Source organism: Lichenostomus cassidix, chromosome W, assembly GCF_008360975.1.
Source record: "Lichenostomus cassidix isolate B80296 chromosome W, HeHo_3.0, whole genome shotgun sequence".
NCBI classification, from domain to species: Eukaryota; Metazoa; Chordata; class Aves; order Passeriformes; family Meliphagidae; genus Lichenostomus; species Lichenostomus cassidix.
In genome coordinates, this window is record NC_139510.1 from 3,850,670 (window position 1) to 3,871,396 (window position 20,727).

General features: G+C 46.4%; 1 protein-coding gene and 1 long non-coding RNA gene across 4 annotated transcripts in view; one reads left to right on the forward strand and one right to left on the reverse strand.

The window, feature by feature from the left end:
• Positions 1–20,727, reverse strand: part of LOC146425329 (uncharacterized) — a 440,420-nt gene that overhangs the window by 272,240 nt on the left and 147,453 nt on the right. The window lies entirely within an intron of this gene.
• The window catches only part of LOC146425331 (CBP80/20-dependent translation initiation factor-like), a 365,952-nt gene that overhangs the window by 226,363 nt on the left and 118,862 nt on the right, over positions 1–20,727 (forward strand). For 2 of the 3 annotated variants that reach the window (XM_085041609.1, XM_085041611.1), the window contains one exon: positions 393–722. In XM_085041609.1, coding sequence (XP_084897735.1) covers positions 393–722 — 330 coding nt within the window. The remainder of the gene's footprint in view (positions 1–392; positions 723–20,727) is intronic. The other variant, XM_085041610.1, reaches the window with a different exon arrangement.

Sequence of the window (20,727 nt, forward strand, 5' to 3'; positions counted from 1 at the left end):
ATTTTACAAACATTGGTGCACTTTCAAAATAGAGACCAAAAATAAAGAATCCATTATCACCATGTTGCAGACATACATAGAAACCAGTCCAAGATGCCAAAGGCAGTCGGGGTAGTCGGACTTTGACATCCTGGCTCAGGACCTTTGAGGAAATCTTCTCCCTGAGCTGAGGGGGAAGACTTTGGGATTGAGTGCGGTGTGAAATGGACAAAGAGCATTTCTGGGGCAGGATTCATTCACTTGTGGTTTTCAATGCTGAGATTATACCATTGTGTTGCTAAAATATGCTTTGTTTTTTCTATGTCTGTTTATATGTTTCTCCAATCCCCTTCCCCCTTTTCTGTTTGTGGAAGGACAAGGGCTGATATGTCTATTTTTTCCCTGTGTAACAGATGCCTTGTCTTTCCCTTTTCACGGACCAGGACGAAGTCACGGTGGAAACCACCAATCCTGAAAAGAATAAAATGGACAAATTAATTGAAATTCTCAATAGCATGAGGAACAACAGCAGTGAAGTTGACTCTAAGCTCACCACATTCATGGAAGAGGCCCAGAACTCTACCAACTCTGAGGAAATGCTGGGGGAGATAGTAAAGACCATCTACCAGAAAGCAGTGACGGACCGCAGCTTTGCTTCCACAGCAGCCAAGCTCTGTGACAAAATGGCCCTCTTCATGGTGGAAGGAACCAAATTCCGGAGTCTGCTCCTCAACATGTTGCAGGTAATGAGATAAAATTAATTGGTTAGATACCTGCAGCATCACCCTTCCTGGTCTTAGCATGCATTTGGAGAGGAGCTGAGCTCAGTTGATGAGGGAACAGAAACATACCTGCAATTTTGCCTGTGCACATCATTAGTGGTTACCATAGATAACATGGCACTGAGGGCATTGTCAAGTTGCTCTTCATTCCCATTTCATGAGCTGTACAGGTAATTACAGTATCTCACTCCAGGGCCTATCTGTGAAATGAGTGGGTTGCTTGTGGCAGCATCCCCACGTCATGAAGTGAGCTCAGAGGGTCTTACAGTGGAGGGTCTATTTCAGCACCAGAGATATCAAGTCATGTTCCCTGAATAGGCTATTGGTTGCATAGCCTGTCCAAAGGGCTCGGTCTTGGTTTCTGATTGCAACACAGACTGAAATAATTTGTGTATTTGCCAATTATTCTGGGTGACTTGTTTATTGGCATATGTAGCATTGGTTGACTGCTTACTCCAAAACCATCAGTGACAATAAAACGGGGGGAGAAAAAAGTAGTGGCTCTGCTAACTGGTCCATGAGCTTAACAGTTGAACTTGATTATCTTGGAGGTCTTTTCCAGCCTAAGTGATTCTATGACAATGGTGGATGATGGGGAAACAGGACTGTCCTCAACTGCCTGCGATTTGCTGGGGGAAGCATGTTTTACTGTAGTGCCACAGTTTGATTTCTGGGGAGGGTGTCACATGGGCCTCCATATTTCTGCCTCTCTGAAGACAGGACATGCAGAGTTGAAACCATTAATTTCTATCCTTAATTTAATGTGTTTCCATTTGGCCATTCCCTCACATACCCATGCTATCTGTGGGGCATATTAAGCTCTTGTTTCATTTGTTTGTGATATCCCTTGGATGCTGTGCCTGGCTGCCTGTACTTTAAGTTGGCTTTTGGGCAACACAGCAAGCAGGAAATAAGAAGCAAAATAAAATGATGAAAATTAATACTTAGCATAACCAAAGATAATTCTGGAAAGTCACTGGTTGGTTTTGCTTCTCTCACTGCTCTGGGTGAGTATCAAACTCAGCATCTCTCCCTGCACCTGCTCCTTCTCCACTAATCCCTGCAAAGCCTTTGGGCAGCACGCATATCTGCCTATTGCCTGTACCTTGCCTGGATTTTTTTCCTGATTGATTTCTTTCCAAAGCAATTATACAGCAGGAGGAGAAAAATTGTGGTCCGCATTAGTCTCAGATTTAACAGAGCTGGAGGGAGCTCTAAACCCACCATGCATCTCTCTTCCCATTCCAAGTAACTCTTGTGTCTTCTCCCATTTGTCTGAGTGATGCTAAGAAACCCAAAACAAAGTCCAGGAGCAATGGCCAGAGAGCAGCAGGGTGTTATCCAAAAATCAAGGACGGTGGGTTATGAAGGACTCTTCAAACTTACTTTCTTCTCTTGCCCCAGCATTTCCATCCCTACCACCAGACCCAATACACTGACTTATACTGCATCATCGTGTGCAATAATTGGCTTCATATTCCACTCTTCATAGCACAAATGTAGGATAAATAATATATCTCATATCTGCAGAGAGTCTCAAAGTGCTTATGGGGAACATGTGGCTGGTCACGGTATGATGAGAGCATGATGTCCTCTCCTGGTTCCAGCCAGGACAGCGTTAATTTTTGCAGTAGCCAGGACAAGCATGGCCAGGACCCTGAGGTCATTCTATACCACCTCATGCCATACGCCAGCAGTGGAGGGGGATGGGTCCCTTCCAGTCAGGCCAGTGCCAGAGTGAATGGTCAGGGTAGCGCCGGGTTCCATATGGTGAGCACTAGCATGTGAATCGTTCGCCTATCTTGTACACTCTGTTATTAATATTGTTGTTGTTACTGTTTGTTTCTTACTTCATTGCTGTTTGTAATACATTGTTCTTAACTCATGATCTTTACCTTTTGTGCATCCAATTCTCCTCTCCAGCCTGCCATATGGGGAGAGAGAGGAGGGAGTGAGTGAGTGGTGCTGGTTTGGAGTATTTCAGTGGGAACACTAAATTGGGGAACACCATCCCTAAACCATGACAGCCTTATTTGGTGCCCAATATGGGGCTCAAAGGGTTGAGATGCAACAAATCTGCCCAGAGTGTGTTGGAACCAAACTGGATCTAAGCATTTGTTGTATTACGTACAGAGCCAATGGTCACAATGTTGTTTGGTCTCTTCATGTGGTTGTGGTACCTAACCCTGTGTATACTCCTGTGTATGCAACATGTGGCTCCTCATGATTATCTTTTTCAGAGCAGGGAAAGGAATCAGGATTGCTTTGTTGCTGTACTGTGTGATATCAGCTTATGACATGATAACATCAAGGGCAATGAGGGTCATTTGGTATGTATATTCAGTGTTGCTCTCCTGCCCTGGCCTCAGGCACTACCTCTGGAAATTCATTAATAATCATACCCAATGTGTAGAGAGAAAAAGGGAGGATGATTTTCCCCAGCTTTTCACCCTTTTCCTCCTTCAGGCCTGTTGCAACAGCTTTTGAGAATTTTGAATTCTGTTTGGATATTAAGGAAAGCATGTTCTTGTTGCTAAGTCTGCCAGGTCTCCTCAGTACAGTCAACACCATGTTTAGAGTTACAAAAGGGATTTCTAGGAAAGTCAGAGATCTGTGCCAAGGGTGGACAGTCATGAGTGTACGAACGGCGAGAGAGAACTCACACACGACTTAATATAAGTCATTAAGCAAGCTCCATTTTATTTCACCAAATGAGAAACTTATATACTGTTACAGATGTTTCTAATTATAGCTACACACGTATCTGCAGTTCTCACATATTCAGGGATCCTCTTGGTGACTCCCTTATTCTTTCTCATAACACTCTTGACTCCCTATTCTTTCCCATGACATTCTTCTCACAGCCCAGAAGCACAGCTGTGGTTCTCAGGTGTTAGCTTCTCACGACAGCTTGCTAGGATTTTTAGTGAGGCCTGACTATGCTGAGGCTTTGTTCAGGCCTGCTCAACTAACACAAGTTTTGCTGGAAAACTGTGTTTTCCAACAAATTCCCCCGTTTTATTTGTGAGAACAGACGTTGTCTGTTATCAGATTAATTTGCTTTGCTATAAGTAATTTTTATTACTACAATTATTATAAATTTACTTAAGGAAACATCACTAGTTATTTAGTTATGTTGTCACGATTCAGGAACTGCCATTGCTGAAAACATTCACTTCACAGGCAAAGCTTGGAGAACTTTTCCCGGGTAAGGACTCCAAGTTTACCTGGAAGAAGGTTTAGCTTTTATAAGCTCAATTTGGCAAGTCAAAATTACTTGATCACATTTTGGTGCAGAAACACTTGGGACTCATGGCATATTTCCCAGCTAGTTAGGACCGAGGCTTGGCCAGAGCCCAGGTTCTAAGCAGGAGGGTTTTCTTAGAACATCTTATAAACAAGCTTCCACCAATATCAATAAAGAGTCTTAAAATGGTACTATTTTTGCAGATAACTATATAAGGTGAGGTGAAATATTTGAAAACAGTGGACATTATCATTTAACTGTAACTAAAACTGCATTTATTATATAAAACTGTAAATAAAACTGCAAAGGCCTTTGTGAATAATAATATAAACTAACAAATTTAAAACTTAAAATTGATATTATTGAAAATTAATAAAGCTTAATTTTAACAAATTTGATTTAAAACTAACAAATAGTAAATTGATTAACACTGAAGAGACTTAACTATTATTGGACTTAACCACAATGGTATTTAAAATTAATATCGCTTAGACTTGACTTAAATAATGTATATTTAATAAAAGTTAAATTTACTTAATTTTAACATTGCTTAAACTTTGCTTAGACTTACTTTAATAGAATTTAACTTGAATTCATTTGGCTTTAAACATAACAGGATTGAACATTAATGGAATTTAATTTTAACATTACTTAACAGAATTTAATATTAACAGAATTTTAAACTTAACATTACTTAAACTTAATATTACTTTAACAAAACTTAACTCTAACAGAATTTAAAACTTAACAGAATTTAAAATTTTATGCAATTTGCCATATTCTTATTATTTCAATCTTGCTTAGCTTTTGTCTTAGGTAAACATACCAAGGCATTATTTAGATCTAACTTTAATGACACTTACCAGGTATTTTAAACTGTTCAGTATAACTTTACTCATAGGTTTCATCCACACATCAAAACTCTCAAGAAATCAAAAGCACACTCTCAGCAGGCCTGCAATATTCACACATACACACAAACACTGTGTTAAGCAACACTTTAGCAAAATTCAGCTTTTGTTCAAGGCTTTAGCAATCAAGGTGTTATTACTTATCAGGATAATTATATTGTTACAATGCTTTTTCATTTGTGAAGAGCTGGAAACAAGTACAAACTATAACTTGTTTGTACTAAATAACAGGGTACTGAGGTTTTCTCGCTCTGGGGAGGCAGGGGAACCTCAAAACCCCACAAAAGAGGTTTCCCCTGTGTGCTTACCACGCTGCCGTGGGCGAGGTGGAGCCGGGACCTGCGGGACCCGAACCTGTGCTAGGGCTGGCTTCTCGAAGACAGGATAATAGGAGCCTTGGCGAATAAAGGAAATGCAGTCTCTCAGCCTTTGGAATCCAGGGTTTATTGGTAGGGATGATGGGGAGGAGAAGGCAAATGGGACCGGGACGGAACAAGGGGGCAGGAGGCGGTGAGATTCCGCAGGGCCAAGAGCCCCGAACAGAAGTGAACATCGGGTTAAGAGGGATGGAAAGATGGGAGGGGTTTTGAGAGGATAGCCAACTGGGACGCAGGGGATACAGATTGACAAGGGCTTCAGGGAATGGGGGTGCAAGGAGGAAAGATACAGAACTTTTAAAAACCAATAATAACACTGCGGGTAAAGAACTTTCTAGCTATTAACTAAACATGGGATAAGGGAAGGCAGATATGCAGTGCCAATCAGACACACTGCTACAGGGTACTCTGAAAACACATTCACAAATTGCTTTTTGGAGCTTTGAAAAGGGCATCTTGGGATGCAGCTGGTGCTTGCCTGCATCACTGTCAGCAGCAGTCTCGGTCTCAGTGTTGGTTTCAGCGAGCGGAAGGTGCAGCTTTGTTCTGTGTTGTTGGTTAGCTTCAGGCTGCTGCTGTTGTTTGTGTGCGGCAGCTGGAGGGAAAAGCTGACACTCGGCAATGGGTGTTTCACCCGGCAAAGCGAATAATTAGAGGTCTTGGGGGGAACAGCTGGAGAACATGTTCAAAGATCTGTATCTGCAGCTAGAGAGCAAAAAGGAAGAACTCTTGAAAGTTCTCCATGACTACGAGGAGAAACAACTCAATTGGATTGATTTTTAAGGCTTTGAACAGGACCCCTTGGGAAGGGAATGGAACAGGAGAAAGTGAAGGGGGGCAAGGGCGGCGGAACTGCCCGGGGCCTCCGCTCGGCTCCGCACACCTCTGATTCCGGTATCAGTCTGTTTGTTGGTTAGTTCTGGTTCGCTGCTGAAGCTGTCAATCATTTCTTCATCTTTGGGGAGGGGTAGAGTTTAGGACCTTACCACAGACGCAACAGTTGGGGCGGTGAAGGAGGCGTGGATGGCCTGTGGCACCGCCCACCGGGGCACCCTCCGCGACCTCCGCTCTCTGTGCCATTTGACCGGAAACCGTGGTTGGCGCAACTTCCGCTACAGGTCTCTGCGTGCAGGATTCAGGCAGCGTGTGGTGAAGGGGAGGGGCCGCAGCTGCAGCCAGTCGCTCTCCGTCTGTTTTTCTTGTTTTTACAAGCTTATGTGCTGTGAGTATCCCTGTTGCAGCGGGAACACCAAAATTTTTCCTATTTTCACCAATTTTTTCATATGTGTTCTTTGCTGCCACATCGATAACAACGGGGTGACTGCTGGCTACTCTTTTGATGTACCCGCGTGGCTTTTGTTACTTGAGCTTTCCCTGGTACTGTATTCAGTTGTTTTGGCCAAAGTTCAACAGTGGCACTTTCAAATAAGGCAGCTAAGATGTTTTTCATTGTAGAGTTGCTAAATTCTATGATACATTGACACAGGAATAGTTTTTTCATCCAATCGGGCCTATTAGCTGTTTCAATTGTACTTAATGCTCAAGAAGTTTGCATAGACTCCGAAGGCACCCCAGGGCTAGATTCGCATTCTTCAACGATCTTTTTCCTTTCACGGGGGAGGGGAGCTGGTAACTGTGTGTTTTCAACTTCTGGCAGTGGCGCGGAGCGCTCTCCTTCTGCTAGCGGTGGCAGCGAGGGAGAGCTACGATTCCACCCCCCCCCCCAGCGGGGGGGCTCCCCCGGCTGTGCAGCTGCCAAAGTTTTTTGCATGTTAGAAGCAGGACGGAAACTCTTAGGTCTTTCTCTACTCTCTGCGGCTGCCACTCTCTTTGCTGTTACCTTTGCAAGTTCTCGCTCTGCTGCATGTTGCTGCAAGCAGGCTATTACTTTACTCCACGGTTTGCCAAGCTATTTTGCAGTTTTATTACCCTCTAGAAGTAAACTAGCTCCATAATTTAACCACTCCTTTACTTTGAATACTGTAGCAGGATTTGTAAAGAATCCATAGGCTTGTCCTACAACAATCAGGCCAGCTAAGTGTGATGAAGTGCCTTTACGTAGTCCATGCTTTTCTAAAAAGCACAACAATAAACATTGGGCTACCTCTGTCTCCATTTTGGCCCAGCTGGGTTTAAAGTATCCTGGTCGCCGCCGTCAGAGCGCACCGCCGGGGCGTCTCTTTATTTTCCTCCTTCGCCAATGCAGCTCACCGAATTATAGCCCTCACGGTAGGCGGGTCTTGATCAGCCTGAGCCTTCGGATCACTCCCCACAAGCAGGGGTGATGATCTTAGCCCACCGGCGCTGCTCCGGTGCCTCTCTGTTCTCGCCGCTTTCTGGAACAGGGTCGTAAACTCTGCTGCCAGTGTCCGTGGTCGTTGCTTCTCGGAGCAGGGTCCTAAGTCCTGCTATCTGTGTCTCTATATCACATCGGAGGGTCACCATTTGACGAATGGCGAGAGAGAACTCACACACGACTTAATATAAGTCATAAAGCAAGCTCCATCTTATTTCACCAAATGAGAAACTTATATACTGTTGTTTCTAATTATAGCTACACACGTATCCGCAGTTTGTTCTCACATATTCAGGGATCCTCTTGGTGACTCCCTTATTCTTTCTTCATAACACTCTTGACTCCCTATTCTTTCCCATGATATTCTTCTCACAGCCTAGAAGCACAGCTGTGGTTCTCAGGTGTTAGCTTCTCACGACAGTTTGTTAGGATTTTTAGTGAGGCCTGACTATGCTGAGGCTTTGTTCAGGCCTGCTCAACTAACACAAGTTTTGCTGGAAAACTGTGTTTTCCAACAATGAGTGGCATGGAATGTGGGAGAAAATGGGCCAGTATTTTTGGAGAAATTCTCTACCTCAATGGTTTGGAAGTTCACCCCAGAACAACTACAGGATCCTGATAAAGTGGTAGAATATTTGAAAGGAAAATGTTGTGGCAGTTCTAGAGAGGCTTGAAGTTATTGCAATGTGTTTGGCCCAGGCTACTCTTTACTGGACAAGGTTTGACACTAGACACCACCCTCAATGGGAGGAGGAGGAGGAAAGCAGACTAACAGGCACAGTGGCCACTCAAACTTCAGCTGAACAAGAACAACCCATGCTGGTAGCAGTTGCCCCTATACAGAAGAAGAAACCCAAGACCAAATAAGTTTTCTTAGTGAGAGGTGAAGAGGAAGTAGGCCTACGATTGGAAATTAGAGGGTAGTGAAGCCAAGAAGCTGGGATCTCTGTCCTGGTATGTGGGCATTGACAAGGGAATTGGGAAGAGAACAGAAATTCTCAGCCTCTGAAGGTGATTCCTGTCAAGCATGAGGCAAAAGTATCCTTTCAAGGATGATCTACCAGTGTACCCAGGCAAGTGGAACATCATGCAGAAAGGTATCCAGCACCTGAGAGAATTAGCTGTGCTGGAGGTAGTCTATGAGGATTCAAATAACAAGCAGTCCTCTATAGATCCAGATGAAGTCTAATGCACACGATCCATGTGGCAGAAGTTTGCACAAAGCATGCCATTGCCATACCCCAACTCATTGGCATTGATGTCAATGAAAGAAGGAAAACAGTGCTTCAGGTGACTACCCGACTCCAGCTATAGGAAGGACATCCTACTGACCTGCGTCTTGGCTGTGGAAAGACTGTCCAGGGACCACCAGAAATTTAAAGAGGACCTCAAGCAAGTAAAAGAGGAAATGTCCCATGCCCTGCCACTACAGACCAGTATCTCAGCTATTAGGAACAAGTGCCTCCCTGCTCAAGTGAGAGAGTCCACACCATGAGGTACCCTGCAGTTTTACCTGCGTGACCATGGAGAGGACATGAAGTGGGATGGAAAACCCACTTCTGCCCTAGCAGCACAGGGATGTGATTGAAAAGGAAAACAAACACCACAGGAAACCTCTCAAGGACAAATGCTGCTCCAGTTTCCAGGGGGCAAGTCCCCAGACAATAGAAGGGCTGATGTAACTTCTGATCCCCTTGAAGGGACCTCCAGTTCATATTTACAAAAAGTGAGCAATGAGTACTATGACCAGAACTAGTGGGGCCCTGCCTCAGGTGGAGGAAAGGTACAATCGGATGTATTGGACTGTGTGGATCCCATGGCCTGGCACATCAGACCCACAAGAGTATAAGGCTTTAGTTGATAGCTGTGCACAATGTACCCTGATGCCATCAAGATATGTAGGGGCAGAATCCATCTCTATTTCTGGGGTGACAGGGGGATTCCAACATCTGACTGTACTGGAAGCTGAAATGAGCCTGACTGGGAATGAGCGGCAAAAACACCCCATTGTGACTGGCCCAGAGGCCCCACGCAGCCTTGGCATAGATTACCTCAGGAGATGGTATTTCAAGGACCCAAAACTGTATGGTTGGGCTTTTGGGATAGCTGCTGTGGAGACAAAGGAAATTAGACAGCTGAATACCTTGCCTGGTCTCTCAGACAACCCTTCTGCTGCGGGACTGCTGAGTCTCAAAGAACAACAGGTACTGATTGCTACCACAACAGTGCACCATCGGCAATACTGCACTAACTGGGACTTCGTGATCGCCATCCATATAAATGATTTGTGAACTGGAGAGCCAGGGAGTGGTCAGCAAGACTCCCTCACCCTTTCATAGTCCTATATGGCCTGTGCATAAGTCAAATGGAGAGTGGAGACTGACAGTGGACTATCGCAGCCTTAACAAAGTCACACCACCACTGAGTGCTGCCATGCCGGATGTGCTGGAACTTCAGTACAAAATGGAGTCCAAGGCAGCAAAGTGGTGCCACCTTCGACATTGCTAATGCATTTTTCTCTGTTTCTTTAGCAGCAGAGTGCAGGCCACAGTACAGTTTGCTTTCACCTGGAGAGGCGTCCAGTACACCCAGAACCGCCTGCCCCCAGGGCTGGAAACAGAGCCCCATGATTTGTCATGAACTGATCCAGACAGCACTGGAGAAGGGTGAGGCTCCAGAACACTTGCAATACATTGATGACATCAATGCCCCAATGTATGGGGCAGCACAGCAGAGGAAGTTTTGGAGAAAGCAGAGAAGATAATCCATATCCTCCTGAAGGCTGTTATTGCCATAAAGCAAAGTATGGTCAAGGGACAAGCCCAGGCAATTAAGGTTTTAAGAGTAAAATGGCAAGATGGACGTTGTCAGATTCCAATGGATGTGTTCTACAAAATAGCAGCTATGTCCCCACCAACCAGCAAGGAAACACAGGGTTTCCCTAGATGCTGTGGGGTTTTGGAAAAGGCATATTCCAGATTACACTCAGATTGTAAACCCTGTATCATGTTTTCTCAGTTTGAAAGACAGGTGTCTGCTAAGAAAGGTGGGAACCTCCCTTAGAATAGAGAATGTGAACCCCCTTCCCTCCAAAATATTATAACTTTGGAATCAAGGGCTTTCAGGCAAAGATATGGGAAAAGGAATCACAGTTCTTTACTAGTATCTATAATGAAGTGAACAAGCAACAACAGTAGCAATAACGAACAAAAACCAGAAACCAGGTGGCAGATGTCCCTGGGCTGCCATGCACTTTCCCGTTTGGTGTAGTCACGGTCACAACCAGCAGGGGCGCTGTTGAGCTCCCAACCAGGCAGGTGTCTTGGATTGATGTTATGATAATCCTTTATCCCCTATCGTTGGCTTATATGCCCAAGAGAGAAAAATGTGTGGTCCTGTCTCTTTAACTACACCCAGCCGAAGAGAGAAACGCGGGTTGTTTTGAAAACATTTTCCCCAAGCCTCGCTCCGGGGGAGGATTCGTCGCCCGGCAGAGACTGCGTGCTGGACGGGGGGTCGGAGTGATGTCCTAGGTTGCAATATAGATGTAGTTAAGTATTCTATTACCACCAGCTGTGGGCCGTTAGCTGCTATCACCTGCTAATGACCCACTCCGGATGACAGGCAATGGGCCATCCGTTAGCTATTACCAGCTGCTAATGACCCACCCCGTATGACAGGCAATGGGCCATCAGGGACCCACCGTGTGACTCATGGACTTATCTCATCCCATTGTGGGATGCTCTGCCCAGGTGGGAGGAGCCAGGTGTTCCCACCTGGATATAACCTGGCCTTGGAACTGCCTGAGCTAGACCTGTCTACTGGGTTCCCAGAGGACCAGAGCTACCACTGAATCTTCAGCTGGAGACTAGACCTTCACAGGATCACCGCTTCAACTGGACTGCTACTACCACCCTAACAGGGTGTTAGGTTGTATCTGACTTTGTCAGTGCTTTTCCTTGTATTATTTCACTTATTTTTAATTTCAATCTTGACTTGTGATCTCCCACTGGTTTGTTTTCAAACCAAGACAAGTGAGCTCTGTTCCCGTTTTTTTTTTCATTTTTTTCTTTTTCCTCGTTTGGACCCCTTCTCTTCGATCTGCTTTGCCACCCGGAGACCCAGGAGGGCCAGAGGACAGCAGAGCTCTCCAGGGAGCTCCACCCGGCCCCGGGGGGGGCGAGGAGGAGAGGGGCTGCGTCTGAGAGAAGGACTTTTTAATCAGGTTGAATAACTCCTTTTCACCTTGGTTTTCCCCTTCCCCTGTGCCTTGCAGGGCACTCTGTGTGGTTTTGTCAAATAAATAGTTTTTTCTTCACTTCCATCTAAGAGGTTCTGTTGTGGGTGGGGGAGGGGGTGTCGAGGCCCTTCGCTCTCGGAGGAGAGAGAGTCTTATCATTAACCCGGGACAGTGTTTGGAGCCCAACTTAGGGGGCCTTGATTACTTGTTCTACACCTTTTGTGGGGACAGAACCTATTTCTATTTCCGGCGTTACAGGAGGATCACAAGACTTGACCCTGGTGAAAGCTGAGGTGAGCCTGACTGGAAGAGAGTGGAAAGAACATTCCATTGTGACTGGCCCAGAGGCTCCATGTATTTTGGGTATAGACTTCCTCCGAAATGGATATTTCAAAGACCCAAAGGGACTCAAGTGGGCATTTGGGATAGCTGCTGTAGAGACAGAGGGCATAAAACAATTGAACACCTTGCCTGGACTGTCAGAGAACCCATCTGCAGTAGGACTCCTGAAAGGGGAAGAGCAACAAGTACCGATTGCAACCTCCATTGTGCACCGCCGACAGTACCGGACAACTCGTGATGCCGTGATTCCCATTCACAAACTAATCCGTGAGCTGGAGAGCCAAGGGGTGGTCAGCAGGACCCATTCATCCTTTAACAGCCCCATCTGGCCTGTGCGAAAATCTGAAGGAAAATGGAGATTGACTGTGGACTATCGTGCCTTGAATGAGGTGACTCCACCTTTGAGTGCTGCTGTGCCAGACATGCTGGAGCTCCAGTATGAGCTAGAGTCCAAGGCAGCAAAGTGGTATGCCACTATTGACATTGCAAATGCATTTTTCTCCATTCCTCTGGCAGCAGAGTACAGACCTCAGTTTGCTTTCACCTGGAGGGGCGTGCAGTACACGTGGAACCGATTGCCCCCGGGGTGGAAACACAGTTCCACCATTTGTCATGGACTGATCCAGGCTGCATTGGAAAAGGGTGGGGCTCCAGAACATTTGCAATACATTGATGACATCATTGTGTGGGGGGACACAGCAGAAGAAGTATTTGAGAAAGGAAAGGAAATCATCCAGATTCTCCTGGAAGCCGGTTTCGCTATAAAAAAGAGCAAAGTCAAAGGGCCTGCCAAAGAGATCCAGTTCCTAGGAGTAAAGTGGCAAGATGGACGGCGTCAGATTCCTACTGAGGTTATCAATAAAATCATCACAATGTCCCCCCCCAACCAACAAGAAGGAGACGCAAGCTTTCCTGGGAGCTATAGGCTTTTGGAGAATGCACATCCCTGAGTACAGCCAGATTGTGAGTCCTCTCTACCTGGTTACCCGTAAGAAAAATGATTTCCACTGGGGCCCTGAACAGCAGCAAGCTTTCACCCAGATCAAGCAGGAGATTGCTCATGCAGTAGCCCTTGGCCCAGTCAGGACAGGGCCAGAAGTAAAGAATGTGCTTTACTCTGCAGCTGGGAGCCATGGCCTGTCCTGGAGCCTTTGGCAGAAGGTGCCTGGTGAGACCCGAGGCCGACCACTGGGATTTTGGAGCCGAAGTTACAGAGGGTCTGAAGCCAACTACACCCCAACAGAGAAAGAAATCCTAGCAGCATACGAAGGAGTCCAAGCTGCCTCAGAGATAATTGGCACAGAAGCACAACTCCTCCTGGCATCTCGACTACCGGTGCTGGGGTGGATGTTTAAAGCAGAGGTTCCCTCTACTCATCATGCCACCAATGGCACATGGAGCAAATGGATTGCCCTTATCACACAGTGCGCCTGTATGGGAAATCTGAATCGCCCTGGGATTTTGGAAATAATTACAAATTGGCCTGAAGGTGAAAATTTTAGTCTGATTGAGGAAGAGGAGCTGGAACAGGTGACCCGTGCAGAGGAAGCCCCACCATACAACCAACTGCCAGCAGACGAAACACGCTACGCTCTTTTCACTGATGGTTCCTGTCGTCTTGTAGGGACAAAACGAAAATGGAAAGCAGCTGTGTGGAGCCCCACACGACGGGTTGCAGAAGCTAGGGAAGAAGAGGGTGGATCGAGCCAATTCACTGAGCTCAAAGCCGTTCAGTTAGCCCCGGACATTGCTGAAAGAGAGAAATGGCCAAAGCTCTACCTTTATACTGATTCATGGATGGTAGCCAATGCTCTGTGGGGTTGGCTGGAAAAGTGGAAGAAGGCTGGTTGGCAGTGTAGGGGAAAACCATTTTGGGCAGCTGAAGAGTGGAAAGACATCGCTAGCCGGGCAGAGAGACTACCTGTGAAGGTCTGCCATGTAGACGCCCATGTCCCCAAGAGTCGAGCTAATGAGGAACACCGAAACAACGAACAGGTAGATCAGGCTGCAAAGATAAAGGTGTCCCAGGTAGACTTGGATTGGCAGCATAAAGGAGATTTATTCCTAGCGCGATGGGCCCATGATGCCTCAGGCCATCAGGGCAGAGATGCCACCTATAAGTGGGCACGAGACCGAGGGGTGGATCTAACCATGGACTGCATCTCTCAAGTTATCCATGACTGTGAAACGTGTGCTGCCATCAAGCAAGCCAAGCGGGTGAAACCCCTGTGGTATGGTGGAAGGTGGTCTAAATATAAGTATGGAGAGGCCTGGCAGATTGATTACATCACACTGCCTCAAACCTGCCATGGCAAGCGCTATGTGCTCACAATGGTAGAAGCCACCACTGGGTGGCTGGAAACCTACCCTGTGCCTCATGCCACTGCTCGTAACACCATCCTGGGCCTTGAGAACCAAGTCCTGTGGAGGCATGGTACTCCTGAGAGAATTGAGTCAGATAACGGAACTCATTTTAAAAACAGCCTCATAAACAACTGGGCTAGAGACCATGGCATTGAGTGGGTGTACCACATTCCCTATCATGCACCAGCCGCTGGCAAAGTGGAACGGTATAATGGACTGTTAAAAACCACCCTAAAGGCATTGGGTGGGGGAACTTATAAGAATTGGGAGCGACATTTAGCAGAGGCCACCTGGTTAGTCAATACCCGAGGCTCCATCAACCGAGCAGGTCCTGCCCAATCTGAGCTTCTACATACAGTGGATGGAGATAAGGTCCCAGCAGTACATGCCAGAGGCTTGTTAGGGAAAACTGTCTGGATTGATTCTGCCTCACATAAAGACAAACCCATCCATGGGGTTGTCTTTGCCCAGGGACCAGGGTGTACTTGGTGGATAATGCAGGAAGATGGAAAAACACGATGTGTCCCTCAGGGAAATTTAATTTTGGGTGAAGGCCACATGTAAGGTTGGGATGGCAACATACCACCGTTCACCGAATGACATTATTTGTACATAGTTATGTGTATATATGTATATGTGTATATATGTATATATGTATGTGTGTATGTTTGTATATATGTGTATATATATGTGTGTGTGTTTAAAGTTGGAACATGTTAAGGTGGGCCTTAAGCCAACGCTATGGAATAAGGGGTGGAATGTCTTGGATTGATGTTATGATAATCCTTTATCCCCTATCGTTGGCTTATATGCCCAAGAGAGAAAAATGTGTGGTCCTGTCTCTTTAACTACACCCAGCCGAAGAGAGAAACGCGGGTTGTTTTGAAAACATTTTCCCCAAGCCTCGCTCCTGGGGAGGATTCGTCGCCCGGCAGAGACTGCGTGCTGGACGGGGGTCGGAGTGAGCTCTGTTCCTGTTTTTTTTTTCATTTTTTTCTTTTTCCTCGTTTGGACCCCTTCTCTTTGATCTGCTTTGCCACCCGGAGACCCAGGAGGGCCAGAGGACAGCAGAGCTCTCCAGGGAGCTCCACCTGGCCCCGGGGGGGGCGAGGAGGAGAGGGACTGCGTCTGAGAGAAGGACTTTTTAATCAGGTTGAATAACTCCTTTTCACCTTGGTTTTCCCCTTCCCCTGTGCCTTGCAGGGCACTCTGCATGGTTTTGTCAAATAAATAGTTTTTTCTTCACTTCCATCTAAGAGGTTCTGTTGTGGGTGGGGGAGGGGGTGTCGAGGCCCTTCGCTCTCGGAGGAGAGAGAGTCTTATCATTAACCCAGGACAGCAGGGCAGGTGCGATGACTGCCACACAGCTGCAGGGGGCGCTGTGGGGCGAGGTCAGTTCCTCGTCTCACGTGGTTGGTAATGGTGGGTAGGACGGCACGCAGCAGGAAGCTCATGGCAGGGAGCTGGAGCGGCAGGAATGGCTCACCCAGGATAGCCAGCAATGGTGGCAGAAATTCCGCAGTTATGGCAGAAGCTGCAAATGCATTCTGACAGGTGGAGGGGGGCAGGGGCAGCGACAGCCGGGCTCCTCCACAGTTGCTGCAAACCACAGCCGGGGAGGCGTGCACTCCCGGCGGGGAAAAGGGTTGGGATCCCATGCGTTTTCTCAAGTGAGAGCTCACCCAGCCAGGAACAGAAGGCAGTGCACAGCTGGATGTCCCGCAGTCTCAGCCAAAAGAAAGCAGCAGCTTCCCTCTGTCCCCTCCAGTGACAATCGAGCAATTGAAGTCCCCAATGGTCAGATGCCTCCTCCTCTTACCACACCTAGCCACATCCTTTGTCTCTTACAAAAGAGTTAATGGTCCTTGAGTACCTGGTCGTTGTGGTTTCCTAGTAACAGGGATGGAGAAAATTCCACCCCCCCCCAACCTTCAAAATTATGCCCCAGAAGAAGAATGATTTCAAGTGGGGTTCTGAACAACAACAATCTTTTGAACAAATTAAAAAGGAGACTGTTCATGAAGTAGCCCTGGGGCCAGTCAGGACAGGACAAGATGTGAGAAATGTGCTCTACATAGCAGCCAGAGAGAATGGTCCTTCTTCGAATCTCTGGCAAAAAGTACCCAGAGAGATGAAGATGACTCCTGGGGTCTGGAGTCGGGGATACAAAGGATTTGAGGCCTGTTACACCCCACCTGAAAAGGAAATGCTGGCAGTTTATGAAGGGGCCTGAGGTGCCTCACAAATGATTGTCACTGAAGCACAGCTCCTCCTGGCAGTGCATATTCAAAGGGAAAGTCTCTTCTACACATCACACCACCAATGTGACATGGAGTAAGTGGGTCACACTGATCACACAGGGAGCTCAAATAGGAAACCCCAATCACCCAGGAATCTTGGAACTCATCACCAACTTGCTCAAAGGAGAAAATTTTGGAATATCATCAGAGGAGAAGGAGGAGAAGGTAACACATGCTGAGGAAGGCCCACCATATAATCAGCTACCAGAAAATTAAAAGTGATACTCTCTTTACTGATGGTTCTGTCGCTGTTGAGGCGGACTTCAACACACACGCATAGATGACACAACACAGTCCATGGAGGAAAAAGAGCTAATCTTTATTACTACAGAGCTTCTTTTATACTATTTCATAGTATGCGCGCTACATGTCCATTGGCTCCTAACTTACTACATTTCAAACTCATTGGCTACCTATGGTTAGAACACTATCTTGCAACAACAACCTCCTCCTTCACACAGATGCAAATTTCTCTCTGGGTTGTTTTTTTTCTTGCTCATGTTGACAACAAGATTTTCATGGGTATGAACGGATTGTGTCTGTTCGGTGTCTGTGAACTGAAGCAGGCTAGTTGTCAGTTCCCACAGTTCCCCCTTTTTGTTTTTCAACCAGAAATGCAGCATTTGAAGTCTTCTGATGGACCTTTTCAGAAAGATAACAAACACAGCACAAGGAGGGAAACAACACAGATGACAATTACAATCAAACATCCCATTTTCATTAAATACTTAATTGTAGTTTTTTGATGTTAGCAAATTTGCAAGGTAATGTGACTAACAAAATTAACATTAACAAACCTAATAAAGCAAGTGAAATCAAACCAAGCTAAAACTAAAACTAAAACTGAAATACACTTTTCTAAATTCAAGAACTTAAAGGTGTCATTGCATTCTTTTTCAAAAGAGAGCAAGGATTGTTTGTCACTCCACTTCGCCATCATCTTCTGAAGTTTGCTTGTTGGCATCATGACGCTTTTGACATTGCAAATCAGGACACACACACCTCGCAGGTATCCACCACACACCAGTATCTGTGGAAACACAAGCATATCTGTGCCCCCAGGTGACAAGGTCCCACGGACCTTCCCCCTTGTTAGTACTTTTGCTCAGGGTAGGTATGTTTCGCCTGTAGACTGCAATGACAGAAAATGATTCAAAAAACCAGAATTGTTAGAATTTGGTGGCACTGTAAGATGATTGTGTATAAAACTTTTGCCAACCAGCTTTGTGGGGTTTCTCCACACATTTCCCCCCCTTTTTTTTTCCCAAGGAATTTTTTACTTATATTGTTTTAGTCTTTTTTTCTTTTTCAATTGCATTTCAACGAACCATGGGTACGTTCAATAATAGCTTGACCTGTGGGAGAATGGGGAACACCAAAATTATGCATGTGTTATGCATGGGAGACAGGAGTTTATGAGTTTCTGCTGTTTGCTCAGGCTTCTAGCAGCAGACAATAACTTTTATTAGGGTGGCTAGCACCCCAATACTCGGTCTTGTTTGCAAGGTCCTTTAATAATGGCCGATTAAGTCTAATATGATATAAATTACCATTTATTAGACACAGAAATTGACAGACATAAAAACTTAGAATAAACTACATACTACACAGGAATAAAGTCATTGCAAAACTACAAGTAGCTAAATTGCAATTATGAAAAGATACTTATTCTTATAAACAGCTAGCAAAAATAATATAACTTAGGAACCATATGTATCTTACCAGCCAATTGGTGATGAAATATACTTCGAAATCCTTTCTCCTAATTCCCAGGAAAGTAACCACAGAGTCTGCGTCCAGACTCTGGGGAGAAGCTCCTTGCACATCTTCAGAGTGTGTGTAGGAAACCTCTGCTTTTGGGATATTTTTCGTGACTTTTATATTTGTAAAACCGTGCCTTTCGGTCATGTATTCATTTCATTGTTCCTCTTTTTACATCCTCTTTTCATACCAAAATATGAATTCAAGGTTAGAGGTCTCAGACCTTTGGGCGCCACGAGATAACCTCCTGCTAGGCTTCTCACACCACTGGAGTTATCTGTGTTCCGCCACGAAGCAGAAGGAGAGAGGGGAGGGGGAGGATGTCCTGCCACAGCATGACACCCCACATTTGTAAAAACTGCCGCACCGAGAGACATAGGTAGGGCCATTGTCAGTTTTCACAGAGGAAGGTATGCCTAAAACAGCAAAGGCCAGTTGCCAATGAGCAATTGCATTACGACTCTTTTCTCCTGTATGTACGAATGCCCACATGGCAGAGGAACTCTGATGGAAAAAGTCATATGATGCTTTAGTTTGTGCTAATTTATCAGGTTGAGGTGCCATCCACGCAGGGTTGGCTAACATATCAGCTCTGGCATTACCTTCCGCTATGAATCTTGGCAAATTGTTGTGGCTTCTTACGTGCAAGATGTAATAGGAATGGATGCGATCCTGACGTGCACTCCACAAGGTTTTCAATAACAAAAAAAGGGTAGCATTATTAACTTCATTTAAAAGCGAGCAATCGATGCATTGTGTAATATCTGCAACATAAGCAGAGTTAGTGACAAAATTCAATGGTACAGAAGAAAAATGCTGGAATGTAATAGCCATGGCTCTCAGTTCAACAAGCTGAGCAGAACTTGACTGGTGACCTTCCAGCACCTGCCACCCAGACTCGTCCCTCCAGGTAACAATGGCTTTTCCCATCTTCCCTGACCCATCAGTAAAGATGGTGGGTCCTTGCAATGGCACATGGCTGTTCTTCGGCTGTAAGGATAAGGTGGGTAATTTTGCCAATTGTAACAATTTGTGGCTGGGCAGATTGCTAAAAAATTTTGCAATGCACTCTGTAAAGGAGCATTGTTTGTTTTCTTAGGTTGGTGAGGCAAGAAGATCCATTCTAAAACATGCAAGGGATCAGACCACTGCTCATTCCATTGTTCAATGATGCCCGTAGGGTGGAAATCTGGGGTGACAAGAAACACAATGATATTAACAGTTAGGTGTACCTGGTAGACTTGTCGGTTTGAGATAGCTTGCTGCACTTCTCCCAGTGCTCATTCTGCTTCAGGAGGGCAGGCAGGATGCATGATCGATGTGAGATTTTTCGTTGATGTGAAAGTTTTGGTTTGAATGTAAGATTGCTGGGAAAAAAGCAAACATACCAGTAACAATATTATGATTTTGTTTTTGTCTTGCAAGTCCATGGGGGGGTGCAAACCTCTGTGCTGTGTTGATGGTATCGGCAGCCGAGAAATTGTAGAGCTGGCGAAAGCGGCGGTGGATGCGTGGTGAGCAGCGTGCTGCCAACTCAGCTGGCCCGGGGAGCCGGCGCTCCACCCTCGGTTCCCGGGGCCTCCCCTCTCTGCCCTCACGGAGCGCAGCGCTCGCCTATACCTTCAGCCGCGGCGGCCCAGCGCTCACAGCTGGTGGAAGCTTGCACGAGCTGTGCCGCATTCGGTGGGCTGGGGGCTATTGGGCCACTCAGCGCCTGCGCATGGGGAAGTGACAGCTGGTGTGCCTGCGCAGATGGAGGCAACAGCAGTGGTCCCTGCGCAGGTGGTACGGGCGAGTCCATTACAGTGGAAATGGGGGGAGCCACCGGCATGGGCTCGTCCTCGTCATTGGTACACCCATCCTCGGGCAGGGATTGAAAAAGCTGATTCATGGGTCCGGGGGGGAACCGTAGATATTACGTAAGAGTCGGTCCCTCTTCCGGCCACTCCTACCGGGCTCTGGCCCCGACCCGCCCGGCCTCAATGTCATGGCCAGAGCAGCTACCATTGGTGGACCAGCTGTACAAATCTGGGGGATGGTTTTGGTGCCGGGGACACTGGGGAAGCTGCCCGCCAGGGAGGTGTTGGAGGAGCTGGGGTACCCCGCGGGCAGCAGCGCCCCTGGCACA